Source organism: Aquarana catesbeiana, linkage group LG04 (assembly GCF_042186555.1).
Source record: "Aquarana catesbeiana isolate 2022-GZ linkage group LG04, ASM4218655v1, whole genome shotgun sequence".
Lineage (NCBI taxonomy): Eukaryota > Metazoa > Chordata > Amphibia > Anura > Ranidae > Aquarana > Aquarana catesbeiana.
The window spans coordinates 668,264,347-668,283,975 of NC_133327.1; the positions used below are offsets into that span (position 1 = coordinate 668,264,347).

General features: G+C 44.9%; 1 protein-coding gene across 1 annotated transcript in view; it reads left to right on the plus strand.

Moving 5' to 3' along the window:
- Positions 1 to 19,629, plus strand: part of CIMIP6 (ciliary microtubule inner protein 6) — a 47,244-nt gene that overhangs the window by 6,906 nt on the left and 20,709 nt on the right. The window contains exon 2 of the mRNA XM_073628568.1: positions 3,341 to 3,572. Coding sequence (XP_073484669.1) covers positions 3,341 to 3,572 — 232 coding nt within the window. The remainder of the gene's footprint in view (positions 1 to 3,340; positions 3,573 to 19,629) is intronic.

Here is a 19,629-nt window from a genome sequence, read left to right on the forward strand (position 1 = left end):
TGTTCCATGGCCAGGTGTGTGTTATTCCCTCATTATCCCATTTACAAGGAGCAGATAAAAGGTCCAGAGTTCATTTCAAGTATGCTATTTGCATTTTGGAATCTGTTGCTGTCAACTCTCAATATGAGATCCAAAGAGTTATCATTATCAGTGAAGCAAGCCATCATTAGGTTGAAAATAACAAAACAAACCCATCAGAGAGATAGCAAAAACATTTAGGTGTGGTCAAATCAAGTGTTTGGAACATCCTTAAAAAGAAAAGAAAATGTTCTTGGTGAGCTCAGCAACACCAAAAGACCCGGAAGACCATGGAAAACAACTGTGGTGGATGACCGAAGAATTCTTTCCCTGGTGAAGAAAACACCCTTCACAACAGTTGCCCAGATCAAGAACACTCTCCAGGAGGTAGGTGTATGTGTGTCAAAGTCAACAACCAAGAGAAGACTTCACCAGAGTGAATACAGAGGGTTCACCACAAGATGTAAACCATTGGTGAGCCTCAAAAACAGGAAGGCCAGATTAGAGTTTGCCAAACAACATCTAAAAAAGCCTTCACAGTTCTGGAACAACATCCTATGGACAGATGAGACCAAGATCAACTTGTACCAGAGTGATGGGAAGAGAAGAGTATGGAGAAGGAAAGGAACTGCTCATGATCTAAAGCATACCACCTCATCAGTGAAGCATGGTGGTGGTAGTGTCATGGTGTGGGCATGTATGGCTGCCAATGGAACTGGTTCTCTTGTATTTATTGATGATGTGACTGCTGACAAAAGCAGCAGGATGAATTCTGAAGTGTTTCGGGCAATATTATCTGCAAAATGCTTCGGGAACTCATTGGATGGCGCTTCACAGTGCAGATGGACAATGACCCGAAGCATACTGCGAAAGCAACCAAAGAGTTTTTTAAGGGAAAGAAGTGGAATGTTATGCAATGGCCAAGTCAATCACCTGACCTGAATCCGATTGAGCAAGCATTTCACTTGCTGAGGACAAAACTGAAGGGAAAATGCCCCAAGAACAAGCAGGAACTGAAGACAGTTGCAGTAGAGGCCTGGCAGAGCATCACCAGGGATGAAACCCAGCGTCTGGTGATGTCTATGCGTTCCAGACTTCAGGCTGTAATTGACTGCAAAGGATTTGCAACCAAGTATTAAAAAGTGAAAGTTTGATGGATGATTGTTAATCTGTCCCATTACTTTTGGTCCCTTAAAAAGTGGGAGGCACATATACAAACTGTTGTAATTCCTACACCGTTCACCTGATTTGGATGTAAATCCCTCAAATTAAAGCTGAAAGTCTGCAGTTAAAGCACATCTTGTTTGTTTTATTTCAAATCCATTGTGGTGGTGTATAGAGCCAAAAAGATTAGAGTTGTGTTGATGTCCCAATATTTATGAACATGACCGTATACTCACAGCCTGCAACCTACCTGTAGTGCACTTATCAACCCACTTGTACCTGCAAAAGCTATCAGTTAAAGTGATATTAAAGGCAATTATTTATTTTTAAAAAATGAACAAACGGGTTTATACCTACCAGCTCTGTATAATGGTTTTGCACAGAGCAGCCCCAATCCTCCTCTTTTTGGGTCCCCCGCTGGCGCTCCTGGCTCCTCCCTTCTGCTGAGTGCCCCCAAAGCAAGCAGCTTGCAATGGGGGCACCCAAGCAGGCTCGTTCCTAGGCCTCTGCTCTGCGTGTGCATTCACACACAGAGCCACGGTTCGACCCGCCCCCTCTTTCTTCTGATTGGCTTACAACTTACTTACTGCCATTGGCTTACTGTCAATCACTGGCTGTGATTGACAGTAGCGGGAGCCAAAGACTCCCACTGCTGTTTCAGTCAATTAGGAGGGAGAATCCCCTGAGAGCCGAGGCTCTCATGCACATCGCTGGATCGAGAGGGAGCTCAGGTATGTATAAGGGGGGCTGAGGGAGGTCTGCTGCACAGAGAAGGTTTTTTAATCTTCATGCATAGAATACATGAAGGTAAAAAACTTTCAGCCTTAAAACGGAGCTCCATCCAAAAATGGAAACTCCGCTTATCTGCCCAATCCCCCTCCGGTGCCACATTTGGCACCTTTTGGCGGGGGGGAGCGTATACCTGTTTTTGACAGGTACCCATTCCGACTTTTGATCATCTCGCCGCGGAGAGATCCCCTGGAAGTTTGGTCCCCCTTCCCCCACCGCCAGGCCGTTCACAAAGCACGCTTTGTGTATGCGCAGCCGCAAGGCTTCACTGCCAGTTTCTCTTACAAGCAATAGCGGCGGCAGCACCCGAGAGCTGATAAAAAAAATCGGCTGGGGTGCTGACATCGTGGGCTCCCTGGACAGGTAAGTGTCCTAATATTAAAAGTCAGCCGTACAGTATTTGTAGCTACTGACTTTTCATTTTTTCTGAAGGAGCCTGGAGCTCCTCTTGAAGAACCACTTTAAAGTGGTTGTCAACCCTTACATATACCCAGTGAAGTGACTGGCCTCAGGTGATACACAGTGATTAAACATATCCTCCTACAGAAGTTGTACCTGTTTATCTACAGCCCTCACTTCTCCAGAGCTGTTCATAGTACAGAATTTACAAAGCATTTCGGAACTCAATCAGGCATTCAGTGGGGATCTGAAATCACACACTGCACAACACAGAACACAGAACTGAGTGAAAGAAATGGACACACCCCTCCCTATGCAGTCTCATAGGGAATCATGCACAGCTGAGGCTGTCAATCACAGGCTGTGTTCTGGAGCAGGGGGCAGGCCCATCCCTCTGGATCCCTTGGTGTCGGCATATCCTGCCAGAAGTCCCTCATGCAGATAGCAGGGGAGAGAGACAGCAGCTAGAAATCACACTAGGTTACTAGGTTTGGAGGTGAGTACACACTATAGAATGATATGCCTTGTTCATTTTTATTTCAGAGGTTTACAACCCATTCACACCAAATCCGACTTTAAAATAGTGCAACATGACAGTCTGACCTCAGGTGCAACTTGGCTGACACCTGTGCAACTTCATGCACAGATGTCTATGCAAGTCGCACCTGAAATCACCAAAAGTAGCGGAAGAACTTTTTTTTCTTGTTGGTGCGGCACCACAAATTTGAACAGCTCCATTGCCAACAATAAGGTGCTACTTGTCATGCGATTTGGACTTGTCAAATCGCATGACAAATCACACCAGTGTGAACTACAGCTAAACGTGTTTTTTATGGTGGTTTGCCACAGCTCTATTAGTCCTTGATCTGTATACATTTATTACGTATTTATTTATTTCGCTCTGTTACGCACCTACATGCTGAACTCTGAACTCTGTCACTCATGTCTGATATGTTCTTTTTGTGACCAGGCCAAACACAGGCAGGATATTAGATGAAAATCTTTTTGATGTCAGCTTGGATGAAAATAGGATGAGGATTCCACCTTTATTTCAGAAGTCGAATAATCCCCCGCCACATCCGAGATCTCCAAACCGCAACAACATGCCCCACCCATACTACGCCAAGTTCATCCGAGACAATGTCAGGTTTCTGAATGAGCCGATAACCTACATGGGAACCGCCAACACCAAACACAAACAGGTAAGACTAAGGTATGTGTGGGGGTAGAAGGGTGACTTAACCACCTAAGGACCGGAAGGATTTGCCCCCTTAATGACCAGACAATTTTCTGCGATACAACATTGCGTCGCTTTAACCGCTTCAGCCCCAGAAGATTTTACCCCCTTCCTGACCAGAGCACTTTTTGTGATTCGGCACTGCGTCGCTTTAACTGACAATTGCGCGGTCGTGCGACGTTGCACCCAAACAAAATTGACGTCCTTTTTTTCCCACAAATAGAGCTTTCTTTTGGTGGTATTTGATCACCTCTGCGGTTTTTATTTTTTGCGCTATAAACAAAAAAAGAGCGACAATTTTGAAAAAAACGTAATATTTTTTACATTTTGCTATAATAAATATCCCCCAAAAACATATAAGAAAACAGTTTTTTTCTTTAGTTTAGGCTGATATGTATTCTTCTACATATTTTTGGCAAAAAAAAAAAAATCCCAATAAGCGTATATTGATTGGTTTGCGCAAAAGTTATAGCGTCTACAAAATAGGGGATAGTTTTATGGCATTTTTATTATTATTTTTTTTTTTTTTACCAGTAATGGCGGCGATCTGCGATTTTTATCAGGACTGCGACATTATGGCAGACACATCGGACAATTTTGACACATTTTTAGGACCATTGGCATTTATACAGCGATCAGTGCTATAAAAATGCACTGATTACTGTAAAAATGTAGCGCTAGAGAAGGTCCCAAAAATACAGTCTATGGATTGACAATTCAAAGGTCATAAATTAGCAAAGACCATCACTTAAGAGAAATATAAAAGTCCTCTGGAGCAAATCTCCACAAGAGAATGAATCATCCGTGACAAGGGTCCATACACCACCCAATAAAAGTGAAGAGGCTTACCGGACTCGGTGGACCCAACAAGGCATACGCCAGGTGGAGTCAATCAGGCTTAGGTGGTGCTGGGTTGAAGTGGGCCCAGACGGGCAAAGTTGGTGGAATGGCTACCACATAGCTGTGTTATTCAAGCGTGATCGGGTCAGAAGATGTGGAATCCAGCGCCCATGGATCGTATCCCTCGGATCCACGTGTGAACCAGCAATATCAGCAACCAAATGAAGAAAAGGAATGGCCAAATAGTGTAAATCCGTTTTAATGGAAAGTATAATAAAAAAGTATACACTCACATAAAATGGTAACTAAAAACAGCGCTGTGAAGAAAGTGGCGACAGTGGGGTCCTACCCGACGCGTTTCATCTGCATAGACGTCGTCTGGGGTGTTCCCCCAGACTCCAGTATGTGAGTGTATACTTTTTTATTATACTTTCCATTAAAACGGATTTACACTATTCGCCCATCCGAGCCATGTTGCTGCAGTACAACTGCGGCGGGTGGTCAGCAAGCGGTTAACTGACAATTGCACGGTCATGCGACATTGTACCCAAATAAAATTTGTGTCCTTTTTCCCCACAAATAGAGCTTTCTTTTGGTGGTATTTGATCACCTCTGCAGTTTTTATTTTTTTAACTATTAACAAAAAAAAGAGTGACAATTTTGAAAAAAAACTATATTTTTTTACTTTTTGCTATAATAAATATCCCAAAAAAATAAATAAAATAAAAACAAATTTCTTTATCAGTTTAGGCCGATATGTATTCTTCTACATATTTATGGTAAAAAAAAATCACAATAAGCGTATGTTGATTGATTTCTGCAACAGTTATAGCGCCTAAAAAATAGGGAATAGATTTATGGCATTTTTATTATTTATTTATTTTTTACTAGTAATGGTGGCGATCTGCGATTTTTAGCGGGACTGCGACATTGCGGCGGACAGATCGGACGCGTTTGACACCTTTTTGGGACCAGTGACATTTATACAGCGATCGGAGCTAAAAATAGCCACTGATTATTGTATAAATGTCACTGGCAGGGAAGGGGTTGACACTAGGGGGCGATCAAGGGGTTAAGTGTGTCCTAGGGAGTAATTTCTAACTGTGGGGGGAGGCGACTGACAGGGAGTACATAGAGAAGGCAGTTCCTAATCACTAGGAACAGCAGATCTCTCTTGACTTCCCTGACAGAATGGGTATCTGTCTGTTTACATTGACAGATCCCCGTTCTGGCTCTCTGAGGAGCGATCACGGGTGGCCGGTGGACATCGCGGGTGGCCGGCGGACATCAAGGCCACCGGTCACGCGCATCAGCTCCGAAGTCACGCTGCGGGCACGCCCCCTATAGCCCTTAAAGCGGCTGCAGGGGAGCCAACCTGCCGCCGTAAAACGACGGCGGCTGGTCGGCAAATAGTTAAAGAATAACTCCACTTTTGTTCAGAAGAAAACATTCCTCTCTGGGTGGTCTATGTAGGGATTTTAGCAAACTTTGTTGCAGATTTCTACCTTTTGTTATTCTAAAGAAATAGCTGCGTGTTTGTCTTTGCACATTGAAAAAGAAAGAAAATTTTAATACCGCTCAATTAAAATATGACTTGTATCTCAATTGTATATACCATATTATTATTTTTTAATATTTGCTCATTTTTGTTTCCACGAAAGCAGAGTTACTATTTTAAGGTCGTACTTATGCTTTGTTTCTGTTATAAATATTTGCAAATAATCTTTCTTCATTCATTTAGGCCGAAATGTATACTGCTGCATTTCTTTGGTGAAAATAAGCAAAATCGGTATATTATTTAGTTCGTAGGATAATTATAGAGTCCACAAACTATGGTATATACTGTATACTTGAAAATCGATCAATCCTGATGTACTGATGTTCTTGAGGCCTAAAAATGCCAAGAAAGTACAAATATCCCCAAATGACCCCTTTTTGGAAAGCAGACCGTCCAAGGTATTTAGTAGGAGGCATGGTGAGTTTTTTTGAAGTTGGTTTTTTTTTTCACAATTTTGGGGAAAATTAAGAAAATTAAACAAAAAAATTTTTTTTACAATTTTTTTTTCTTCTACATACTGTCACCAGTGCAGTATAGCGTCATCATATAGCTGGTATGACGGTGATCGAGGAAACTGACTGGTGACAGTAAGATTTACCCCCCCTTCATGACCAGGCCATTTTTTTGCTATACGGCACTGCTTCGCTTTAACTGACAATTGTGCGATCGTGCAACACTGTACATCCTGTGCTTCCCCACAAATAGAGCTTTTTTCTTTTGGTGGTATTTGATCACCTCTGCATTTTTTATTTTTTGCACCATAAACAAAAAAAGGCAGACAATTCTGAAAAAAAAACCCAATATTTTTTTACTTTCTGCTATAAAACTCATCCAAAAATTTAAAAAAAAAATCGAAATTCTTCAGGAATTTAGGCCAATATGTTTTCTGCTATATAACTTTGGTAAAAAAAAAAAAAATAACCCCAACAAGTTTATATTGATTGTTTTTCACAAAAGTTATAGTGTCTACAAACGATGGGATATATACTGGAATTTTTATTTATTTTTATTTTTTATAATAGGAATGGTGATGATCAGCGACTTATAGTGGGACTGTGATATCGCAGCGGACAATCTGACACTGACACTTTGTGGGAACCAGTGTCACTAATAGAGTGCTAAAAATATGCACTGTCACTGAACTAATGACACTGGCTGGGAAGGGGTCAAACATCTAGGGTGATCAAAGGGTTAAATGTGTACCTAGCCAGTGTTTTGTGTGTACTGTGAGGTACTTTCACTAATCCTCTTTCACACTGAGGCGGTTTTCAGGCGTTTTAGCGCTAGAAATAGCCTCTAAATAGAACCTGATAACCGCCTCCCATTCATTTCAGTGTCTTTTCACACTGGGGCGGTGTGCTCGCGCGACCTTAGGAAAAGTCCTGCAAGCAGCATGTTTGGGGTGGTTTGGGAGCGCTGTATTTAGTGCTCCCAAAACGCCCCTGCCCATTGAAATGAATGGGCAGCACTTTCAAAGTGTCTGAAAAGCAACACGAGTGCTTTTAACCCCCTTCTTTGGGGTTAAAAAGCACCCCGCTAGTGGCTGAAAAAAGGCTGCTTAAACAGCGCTAAAGCCATCGCTAATGCGGCCGCGGCCTCAGTGTGAAAAGAGCCTTAGGGAAGTACTTTGCAGGGAAACAAAATCCAGCACATCCCCACTGACAGGACAGAGCTCTGTATTGTTTACATATGAAGAGCTCCATTCTGTCTGGCTCCTCGCCGATCAGCAGGTGCTGGCGGTTATCCATGGGCCGGCACCCACTGATCAGCTTCTGCTGTGACTAATCACAGCAGAAGTGGTGTGCTGGTTGGCGCACACGCGCCCCCTGCCTGGAAGAGCAGAAACATGTATATATATACACATGATTCTGCACTGAGCAGCCGCCCTGTAGCAGTTAAGCTACAATAGGACGGTCGTGAAATGGTTAACCACTTGCCGACCGGCGCACATCGATATACGTCGGCACAATGGCAGCGGTGGGCAAATGGACGTACCTGTACGTCCCCTTTAATTTGCGGGACCGCGTACAGCATGACCGTGCCCGATGGTCCCGTGGACTCGATGTCCGCCGGTGTCCCGCGAACGTGTCACGGAGCGGCAGAACGGGGGGATGCCTATGTAAACAAGGCATTTCCCCGTTTTGCCTAGTGACATGACAGAGATCTACTGCTATCCCTGTCATCGGGAGCAGTGATTGGTGTCATGTCAGTGGTAGCCCCTCTCCCCCACAGTTAGAATCACTCCCTAGGACACACTTAACCACTTGATCGCCCCCTAGTGTGTAACCCCTTCCCTGCCAGTGTCATTTACACAGTTATCAGTGCATTTTTATAGCACTGATCGCTGTATAAATGACAATGGTCCCAAAATAGTGTCAAAAGTGTCTGATGTGTCCACCATGAAGTCGCAGTCACAATAAAAATCGCAGATCGCCACCATTACTAATAAAAAAAAAATAATGATAAAAATGCCATAAATCTTTCCCCTATTTTGTAGACGCTATAACTTTTGCGCAAACCAATCAATATATGCTTATTGCGATTTTTTTAAATTTTTTTTACCAAAAATATGTAGAAGAATACATATCGGCCTAAACTGAGGGAAAAATGTGTTTTTTTATATATTTTTGGGGGATATTTATTATAGCAAAAAGTAAAAAATACTGCTTTTTTTTTCCAAATTGCCGCTCTTTTTTTGTTTATAGCGCAAAAAATAAAAACCGCAGAGGTGATCAAATACCACCAAAAGAAAGCTCTATTTGTGGGGGAAAAAAAAGGACGTCAATTTTGTTTGGGTGCAACGTCGCACGACCGCGCAATTGTCAGTTAAAGCAACGCAGTGCCGATTTGCAAAATGTGCTCTGGTCAGGAAGGGGGTAAATCCTTCCGGGGCTGAAGCAGTTAATATTGGTAAACAGTCAGTAGGTGCCTCCGAAGGGTTTGGGGGGGGGGCTCATGCATTTTAGGGATCTGTGAGCCTCAAAATGCGCTGGATATACCTACTGACTTTTTATTTTACTCAAGATGAATACATTTTTACTGGCCCATTTATAAACTTCTGGCACTCTCATCCTTCACACTTTCGTCAGTTAAATATTTTGGCAAAGTAGCTGAAAAAAAGACTGGTGACATCATTGTGGTTTCTTGATGGTTTTTCGTGATTTTTTTGCCTATTCCAACTGTGATTCTGCATATTATTTTTTGCCCAAAATGTAGAAATCCACTTGAAGGCATCATACACACAGGTGCTGAAAGCTCTCCGGGTGAAATGATTGTAAAGTTAAGCTCCAATAATTACTGTGGTCTATATCATACTGGGATTTAGCTTGGCACATGTGCATATTATTGGACTGTAATGCAGATTGTATGATGATTTTGGCATCTGTGTGTGTTCCTGCATCCCTGGGGTTATAATCAAAAATACATTAACATTAGTGGCGCTTTTTCAAAATGAACTGTTTGCCCTGAAAGCCACATCTATAGTATTGAAGCAGAGCTGCGGACAAAAAAGCTCTCATTTTATTATTTTCCTCATTAGTCAATGAGGATATAAATCCACTTTGCCCACTGTGTGCACAAGATGCCTTTATGACCTCAGATATTACCTTGTAAAAGTATCAGTGACATCATCACTCTCCTGTACATAGCCTGTGCAGAGAATGGAGCTGTAGGAGGGGCCCAGCAGATCCACCCACTACAGGCCTCACGCAGAAAGCTAAAAGGGGGGCGGAGACAGTAACCCTGAACAAGGAGGAAGAGCAGAAGTGTGCGGTCTTTATGACAGGAAGCCACATTTTCACCATAGGCGTGTGCACAGGGTGTGCTGGGTGTGCCTGAGCACACCCTAATCACCCTGTGCAGTGACGATTTCCTCTATTTCCTGGCGCCCCATCTCTCCCCCCCCCTGCAGTGCTGCCAGCTTCCCTCCTCTCCTGCCGGCTGCTGAGGGGGAGGTTTCAGGATAGAGAGTGGTGGAAGGGGCTGGTAAATATTTTATTTACCGACCACTTCCTTTTCTGAATGAACACAGTGAATGATCTGTACCGGTCGCTCCTGTGTTCATTCTTAACGGATACATAGGAAACTATGTTTCCTATGGTTCAGTTTGTGAATGAACAGGAAGCTGTTCAGCACAGAGCACTTCCCATTCATTCACTGTCCAGTGCAGCTGAGGCTGCAGAGAAAAAGGCTGTGGTAGCTCTGTCCTCAGTCCCTTTCTCTTTCTCAAAAGTGAGACATCAGATGTCTGTTTAGACCCTTGATATTTTACCAAAAAACCCCAATGGGGCTCAAAAAATAATAAAAAATAACATTGTAAAAAATTATTTTAAAAAATAAAAATAATAAAAATAAAAACTACTAACACCAATATCTTCCCTACTGACACTGTCCACTGCTCTGCCGATATATATGCATGTGTGTTTGTGCTCTGGGGTGCACACCCTAAAGAAAAAGGCTGCGCACACCAATGGATGTGTGTGTGCTACGGGTGCTCTGGATGCGTGTTTTCTATAGGTGTTCTGGATGTGTATGTTCTATGTATGCTCTGGATGTGTGTGCTCTATGTAAGCTCTGGATGTGTGTGTTCTATGTATGCTCTGGATGCAGGGCTGCTGATAGGGGGGGACCACCAGTCCTCCAGTAGGGGGCCCGAGCACACATAGGGGTCCTGATAGGGATGCAGATCACTGCTGTGTGGCAATTACAGAAATGATGCCCTGTGTATGTCTCCCTCCAGCAGCTGAAAGTTGGTTTCTCTCCCACTCCCTCCTGTCGGTTTTCAGCTGCTGGAGGGAGAGACACACAGGGCATCCTTTCTGTAAATGCCACATCGATCCACCTCCCTGTCTGGGACACATATGACCCTCCATGGGTGCATACCCCCCCCAGCGCTACCTGTTTTCCTCTCATAGAAAACAAAGGGATGTGTCAGGACACTGAGAGCAGGGGAAGGGGCCGGTAAATATGTAATTTACCAGCCCCTTTCTAGGGCTGTCTTACGCACAGGCACCTCTGGGAACTGCCCTGGGGTCCTAGGTGCATGGGGGGCCTTGAAGTTTTTTCCCTGCAGTTTTCTGGCAGCAGTTCCCCTCGCTTTGGCCAGTTTTTTTGCTACAGGTCAGTTCCCTTATCTGTCTCTCAGATGTCCTGGCATCTCCCTCCCCACCTCAACCACTATCCTGTCCTGCTCCCTATCATCCTCACACAGATCTATCTCTGCCTGTCACACTGCCTCTCTCCCATCTCCCAGACCGTTGTTAACCCTCTCTCCCATCTCCCAGACCGTTGTTAACCCTCTCTCCCTTCTCCCCGACCGTTGTTAACCCTCTCTCCCTTCTCCCAGACCATTGTTATCCCTCTCTCCCTCCTCCCAGACCATTGTTATCCCTCTCTCCCAGACCGTTGTAATCCCTCTCTTTCCCTTCTCCCAGACCGTTGTAATCCCTCTCTCACTTCTCCCAGATTGTTGTTATCCCTCTCTCCCTTCTCCCAGACTGTTGTAATCCCTCTCTCCCTTCTCCCAGACCGTTGTTATCCCTCTCTTCCTTCTCCCAGACCGTTGTTATCCCTCTCTTCCTTCTCCCAGACCGTTGTTATCCCTCTCTCCCTTCTCTCTATGACCGTTGTTATCCCTCCCTCCCTTCTCCCAGACCATTGTTATCCCTCTCTCCCTTCTCTCAGCCTGTTGTTATCCCTCTCTCCCTTCTCTCAGCCTGTTGTTATCCCTCTCTCCCTTCTCTCAGCCTGTTGTTATCCCTCTCTCCCTTCTCTCAGCCTGTTGTTATCCCTCTCTCCCTTCTCTCAGACCGTTGTTATCCCTCTCTCCCTTCTCTCACACCATTGTTATCCCCCCCCCGACTTCTTCTCTGGAGACACTTCACCTTCACACAAATGTGTGCCCCAGGATACACAAACACTGCACACCCCCAACACCGTCTCTTCACTAGTCAATGGAGATCTCTCCCTTTCCCCCTCCCAGCCAGCCCATTTGCTTTTATTATACTATGGCTGATCTTCACCAGCCAACAGTATTTACCATGCCCAACCCTGACTATCCCTCTCCAGTCCCCTTGACCCTCATCTATTTGCCTCTCGTCCCCTTCCCTCATGCCAGCACAAAACCTCCTCCTTGTTTATCCCTATACAGACCAGGATCCCCCAGTTTCACTCCAGTTCTTCTCTACCCATCCCCCATCTCATACCCACCCCCACTTTTTCCCCCTTCCTCCCTCTTCCCTACCCCATGGTTTTCCTCCCCATCCCCCCCACACCCCCATTTTGTCAGGGGTTAAGGAAGAACCCCGAAGCAGCACATCTTACTACTGCTTCTGCTTGTGTGGATGGGATGTTTACTGCGCCAATCTCTGCTGACCCTCTTCTCCCATTCTTCCCATATGATTGGCACAGTACACATCCCATCCACACAAAGAGCAGCAGGAATAAGATGCTCCACCTCTGGGTTCTTCCTTAACCTCTGCAAAGCACCAGAAGAGAGCCACAAACCCTGGAGGGGAAGGTAGAGGGGGAGATGTTATTCCAGTTGTTAGCCCATTGATGGCCTGCCAGAATAGGTAGGATCTGTGACATCAGCTTCCTTGCACAGCTCTACTTGAGGAGACCATATCTGTATAATACTGTACCCTTCTGCCCCCTTTACTATGTACATTTACCCTCCCCGTGTACTGGTCACTCCTGCTTCCCCCTGTACTGTACCCTCCTCACCACTCTACTGTGCCCTCCTGCCCCCCCCCATACTGTGCCCTCCTGCCCCCCCCCCCATACTGTGCCCTCCTGCCCCCCATACTGTGCACTCCTGAACCCCCCCCCCCCCACATACTGTACCTTCCTGTCCCCTTCCTGTCCCCCTCCTACTGTGCCCCCCTGTACTGTGCCATCCTGCCCTGCCCTGTACTGTACCCTTCTGCCCCCGTAAGTTTGTAAATTGTGTTGTGTTTGTGTCTGCTAACAATGATTTTTGTGTATTCTTAGCAAAAATATTGTTTTGATACTTTATTTAGGGGGCCCTGTCAGTTAGGCTGTCCGGGGCCCCGTGATTTTTAACAGAAACCCTGTCTGGATGTGTGTGCTCTATGTAATTTCTGGATGAAAATTTGCAATCACTGTGGTCTGTGTACTCCAATTAAAACAAAGCATTTCAATGAAGAGGGAAAGAAGCAGCCACACAGATGAATGTCATATTGCACAGTAGAAGGGGTGCACACAAAGCAGAGCAGAGAGAGGTAGGTGGTGCACACAGAGCAGAGCAGAGAGAGGTAGGTGGTGCACACAGAGCAGAGAGAGGTAGGTGGTGCACACAGAGCAGAGCAAAGAGAGCTAGGTGGTGCACACAGAGCAGAGCAGAGAGAGCTAGGTGGTGCACGCAGAGCAGAGAGAGCTAGGTGGTGCACACAGAGCAGAGCAGAGAGAGCTAGGTGGTGCACACAGAGCAGAGCAGAGAGAGAGGTAGGTGGTGCACACAGAGCAGAGTAGAGAGAGGTAGGTGGTGCACTCAGAGTAGATCAGAGAGAAGTAGGTGGTGCACACGAGCAGAGAGAGGCAGGTGGTGCACACAGAGCACAGCAGAGCAGAGAGAGGTAGGTGGTGCACAGAGTAGAGCAGAGAGAGGTAGGTGGTGCACACAGAGCAGGGCAGAGAGAGGTAGGTGGTGCACACAGAGTAGAGCAGAGAGAAGTAGGTAGTGCACACAGAGCAGAGCAGAAAGAGGTAGGTGGTGCACACAGAGTAGAGCAGAGAGAGGTAGGTGGTGCATAATGAGTAGAGCAGAGAGAGATAGGTGGTGCACACAGAGTAGAACAGAGAGAGATAGGTGGTGCACACAGAGCAGAGCAGAGAGAGGTAGGTGGCGCACACAGAGTAGAGCACAGAGAGGTAGGTGGTGCACTCAGAGTAGAGCAGAGAGAGGTAGGTGGTGCATAATGAGTAGAGCAGAGAGAGGTAGGTGGTGCACACAGAGTAGAGAAGAGAGAGGTAGGTGGTGCATAATGAGTAGAGCAGAGAGAGGTAGGTGGTGCATAATGAGTAGAGCAGAGAGAGGTAGGTGGTGCACACAGAGTAGAGAAGAGAGAGGTAGGTGGTGCACACAGAGTAGAAAAGAGAGAGGTAGGTGGTGCATAATGAGTAGAGCAGAGAGAGGTAGGTGGTGCACACAGAGTAGAGCAGAGAGAGGTAGGTGGTGCACGCAGAGTAGAGCAGAGAGAGGTAGGTGGTGCACACAGAGCAGAGCAGAGAGAGGTAGGTGGTGCACACAGAGTAGAGCAGAGAGAGGTAGGTGGTGCACACAGAGTAGAGCAGAGAGAGGTAGGTGGTGCACGCAGAGTAGAGCAGAGAGAGGTAGGTGGTGCACACAGAGCAGAGCAGAGAGAGGTAGGTGGTGCACACAGAGTAGAGCAGAGAGAGGTAGGTGGTGCACACAGAGTAGAGCAGAGAGAGGTAGGTGGTGCATGGGCCCTTATTGGGTGTGAAGCTGAATATCTACCAGAACTCTTCAGGACTGCTGACAGGAAACAGGAGATGCTCTTCTGCGAAGGAGAACATGGAGGGGGAGGAGGTGCAAAGAAGCTCATGGAGCATGCTGATGGAAGGTGTAAAAGCGAATGGTGCAAGAAGCCTCCAGTGCTTGGGACAGGAAAGAGAATGTGCTCTTCTCTATTTATATTTTATATACAGGATGCTTTATATACCTTCTGTCCATAGCTCCCAACTGTCCCTGATTTCGAGGGACTGTCCCTGATTTGGAGCAATGTCTCTCTGTCCCTCCTTCCTCCTCATGTGTCCCTCATTTTGGTCTGATCTATATAGTTGTATATAAAATGCACTTTTTATCTTTCAAAAAGTGTTTCCCAGTGCTAAACCTTTCATCCAAATTCTAAATTTCTGCAAATGTTAATTTTAAAAGCCAAAGGAATATTAGTGGTAAAAAAAGCACTTGTGGATTTTATTAACCTTTTTTTTTTGGTTATGTCCCCTTTAAGGGGCGTGGCAGGGGGGTCCTATGCCTACATATTTTTGCTAGTAGGTGTCCCTCATTCCCATCTCGAAATGTTGGGAGGTATGTTCTGTCTGTTCAGTATACAGTGAAGTTAATCAATTATTAACAATTAATGATCTCAGACGTAAAAGGAATTGTATATTATTGTAACTAATGGGGATGTAAATAATAAAAAAAAAAAAACATAACAGAGAAGTTTGCTAAAATGATTCAATGTGGGGCTGGAACAGATCTGTTTGTAATCAACCATTATCAAGTGATTACGCATGACGATTGATACCAGATGTTGTATCTTTTTGGACAGTTTGTTATAGATTTAAAGTGGACTGACAGTCCTAAATGAACCCTAACCTGTTTTAGGTACTGTGCTGCCCCATACCAACTGGAAATAACAGATGTTAACTTTCCTCGGATAAAGTACAGCTCCCTTCAGTGCTGCTCCCGTGACTACGTGCCAGAGCATTGGTTATGTCATCTCAGCTGCTCGGTGTTTAGGCAAAGCTGCTGGTTGGCCGGGTCTGATTAAATGGATCATCCCTAATCCTGAGTTTACATGACTAGTGATCCAGCATTAAGGGTCCATTCATACCATTTGCATTGGGCAACGTTGCCCAGTGCAGTTCCGATGCATAGACAAGGCAATTTTCCTTCTTTCCTATGGTGTCAGTTCATGACTAAGGTACCTCAGATGCAATCCTGACCCTTAAACACAAACTGCTACCCAATCCCCCTCTTTTACCCCAATTTAAGCTTACAAGAAAAAACCCCAGATGAGGACTGTGCATCGGGTGGACCTTCCGTCAACATCGCCTTCATGCTTTTACATGCTTTATACATTTCTACCAAATGTGAGTGTTGAATACGTATTTTTAATAAAACCACCACTTTTTTAAACGGTGTCACGCTATGTCAGCTCCCTTTCTCTATTACATGATACCCTTCCTGTGACAATAAGTTTCCACGTTTCTTGAAACTCCTGAAGCCTTCAGTTAACATCCAATGACCGTTTAAGGTTGACCTGCTGTCCCACATTGGGTGGTTTGAACCCAACAAGCCTTGTTGACTTGGGTGGTATACGCCCCGCCAAGTCAATACCATCCGGCAGGGGCGGACTGACAACTCATGGGGCCCCCGGGCAATAGGAGATTATGGGGCTCACAGGCAATCAGAGATTATGGGGCCACATAGTATACACACACACAGTATACAATCACACAGTATACACATACATGTATACACAGTGTCCCTGGTCCATAATGTCTATTGGCTGTCCCTGGTCCATAATGTCCCTGGTTTTACTGAGGCCGGCAACCCTGATGGGGCCCCCTAGTGGCCCAAGGCCCTCGGGCAGTGCCCGAGTGGCTCAATGGTCAGTCCGCCCCTGCCATCCGGTAAGCCTCCTCACTCTTTCATGGTGGTGGTGTTTGCTTCTATTTCCTCACTTCAAGGTTCCCAGTAATGTCAGGAATTCTTCCCATGTGCATTGGATCACAAACCTAATTGGACTGTATTTCATCATTCTGCTCAATGTGGACTTTTGGGTGTAGTGCAGTCACTACATTAGCACACTATATAATTTATTCACATTTTATTATGATTGGAGTTTGTGCTATTATGTCACTTACATGTTTCTATCACATATAATTCTATGCTATTATGTCACTTATATGTTTATATTACATATAACTTTATCACCTCCCTTTTTTTTTTTGCAACCTTAGCGCTGCACTTATTATACTTTACATACTTAGCTTTTTTGTCTACAGTCGTGTTGGCTGCTGGGTTGCGGAATCACAGCGCAGTATACACTTTTTAATAAGAAAAAACCATTGACACCAATGTTGGAGTAAAAAATGGCCGTCTCGGGCCGCTTTATTAAAACAATAACAAAACATAACAAAAAAAACCTTCTTTGAAAACAGGAAACCAAAAATAATAAACAAAACACCAGAAAATGAAGATTGCTGATCCTTGGAGGCCCCAGTTATCAATTATACATTTTGTATCTGCGTAAGTACTTACACGGTCCCTAGCCGCACCACACCGGCTCGGGGGACGAACCACATTCAGCAGATACCACACTTTAACTTACCAGTTAATCCACCATAACTGGCATTCCCCCGGGGACTCCATAACTTAGATGGGCCCCTAATCTGATAAGCACACAGTTTGTTTAAACTGCCTCCAAAGACCCCAACAGTAATAGCATGAAACTACATACATAAGCCGAACCACTCCGATGTAGAGCGGGCGTAAAGGTTCTTCCCCCATGTATCTTTACCAGATGTCTGAAGTTATTTTTTCTCCCCTCCCAAAAATCCCCATGAACCCCCTCCCAAATGACTATCCGCACCAATCCCCTAAAAGGTCCCCTTTACTGCACAATTGTTAACCCTGTCACCTCTAAATTCCCCTAAGTCCCTTGTCATGCTAGCCCTACGCTCATTTTAATTTTATTTATTTTTTGCTTCGGGCTGTACTCACCACTGAGTTGCGGTGGTGTGCACTATAAAAATTACTACATGCAGTTCTTTTCCAGAGTAGCGGAGGCGGAAGCCACCGCATCACAACACCGCTGTGTGAGACGAACTTGATGATATGTCACTTTTGACATTTCAATAAAATTCAAACCAAAAAAAAAAAAAAAGAAAAGAAAACAGTGCACTGTTGAGATGGCTTTAGAAGTCCTTCCTATGTTTTCATTACTGCCCGAGGGACTTTTTTTCTCCTTGGGATTATACACTCACGTGACGTCAGAAGGAGGCGGTTCCACAGGTGATGTAGCCAGGTGGCCCCGTCCCTTGCCTATATAAGAACTGTCGAAGCGCAGAGTGGGAAGTCGGCAGGAGGCCTCCCAGGAGGAGATAGCGTTTTTATTTTTTGCTATTTTTCGTTTCTGGCAGGTGTCATGATTGACGATAGATTTACTTAAAGGGACACTTTTTTTTTTTTTTTAATAAAGGACTTGTCCAAAACTGTTTCTTGTGGTTATTACTTTTTGAAACTTTTTTGGTGAATGGGTAGGGGTACCCATTCACAATGGGGGGGGGGGGTGGGATCTGGGGACAGTCTTGTTAAAGGGGGCTTCCTGATTCCCGATAAGCCCCCCCCCGCCCGCAGACCCCAACAACCACAGCCCAGGGTTGTCGGGAGGAGGCCCTTGTCCCCATCACCATGGGGACAAGGTGCTTTGGGGTGGGGGCGCACCTACCCACCCATGTTGAGGGCATGTGGCCTGGTATGGTTTAGGGGGGGGGGCATTCGCTTGTCCCACCCCCCCTTTCCTGACCTGCCGGGTTGCATGCTCGCATAAGGGTCTGGTATGGATTTTGGGGGGTCCCTATGCTGTTTTTTTTTACATTTTGGCATGGGGTTCCCCTTAAAATCCATACCAGACCAAAAGGGCCTGGTATGGACTGGGAGGGGGGGGAGGCACACTACACCGTTTTTTTTTTTATTGCCTGGCAATACCGGCAATCTTTTCTTTACACTCATCTCTCAGTGGGGAAGCCCACTGACAGATGAGGACTCATGGTTGTTAAGGACGCGGACGGCTTCCCGGCCCGCTGCTTAACATCCAGCTATATCTTCTCACAGAATTCGGATCGGTCGATCAAAATTCTAATCTTTCTGAAAAGTTGGAGTCCGTTAGAAAATTAATAAATTACACAAATTTTTTACGAAAACGAAATGAAATTTAATGAAAACAAAACAAAACTAAGCGAATTCTGAAACCAAACTAAACTAATTCCATAACGAAACAAAATTAGAAACATTCTGAAACTAAACAAATTTTTCCGTTCTGCATGTCTAGTCTTGACCCTGGAGCTATGCAGGCATTATCAGACAGTAGGTCAATCAGCCAAATCTCAAGGAACCCCTAGCAACCTAAGAAGGAATCCTAGTGTTCTACTGAACCCTGGTTGAGAATGGCTGATGTAGTAGCTCAAAAATCTGTGCAATTGATGGCTACTGCATGCAAATGTATGTCTAGCAATTGCTAGCAATTAATCATGGGTAATTTAAGCAGCACAATCGTACTAGCGAAAAGTGCCTATGTGCAACCAACCTAAGCAAAAGAACAGACATCAACCAATGTGCTGGTAGAGAGGCTAAGAACATATTTTTGACATAAGATAGAATTACTGTGTAGAACCCACTATCTGCAACGCTACATGACACAGTAATAGATATGTTTGTAATTATGTGGCACCACACTCTGCAGCATTCGCCTGTGGGCCCAGGGCAGCCTAATGACACATTTCCCAAGGAGTGGGATTGCAGGGTGGTGACTCTGCAGGGGACGGCACCAAAGAGGAATTGAGGATTGTAACAATGAATGTTTTTGATTTTATTCCATGGTGAGCAAAATGATGTTTAACTTTTCTGAGGTTGGCTTTATATTTCATAACAATGTCATTTGTTTAGCTTATATGCTTTACTTGTGGTACAATCTCCTTCCAGTTGCTGAGAAACTAAAATTCTCAACATAATGAGACATCTACTCTCTTGTCACCTGAGGAGCTGCACATTACCCATAGGTGACCTAGTTGAGTTCATCCAAAGGTTTGCATTGGATTATATTAATGCTGACATAATTATTACCACCATTAC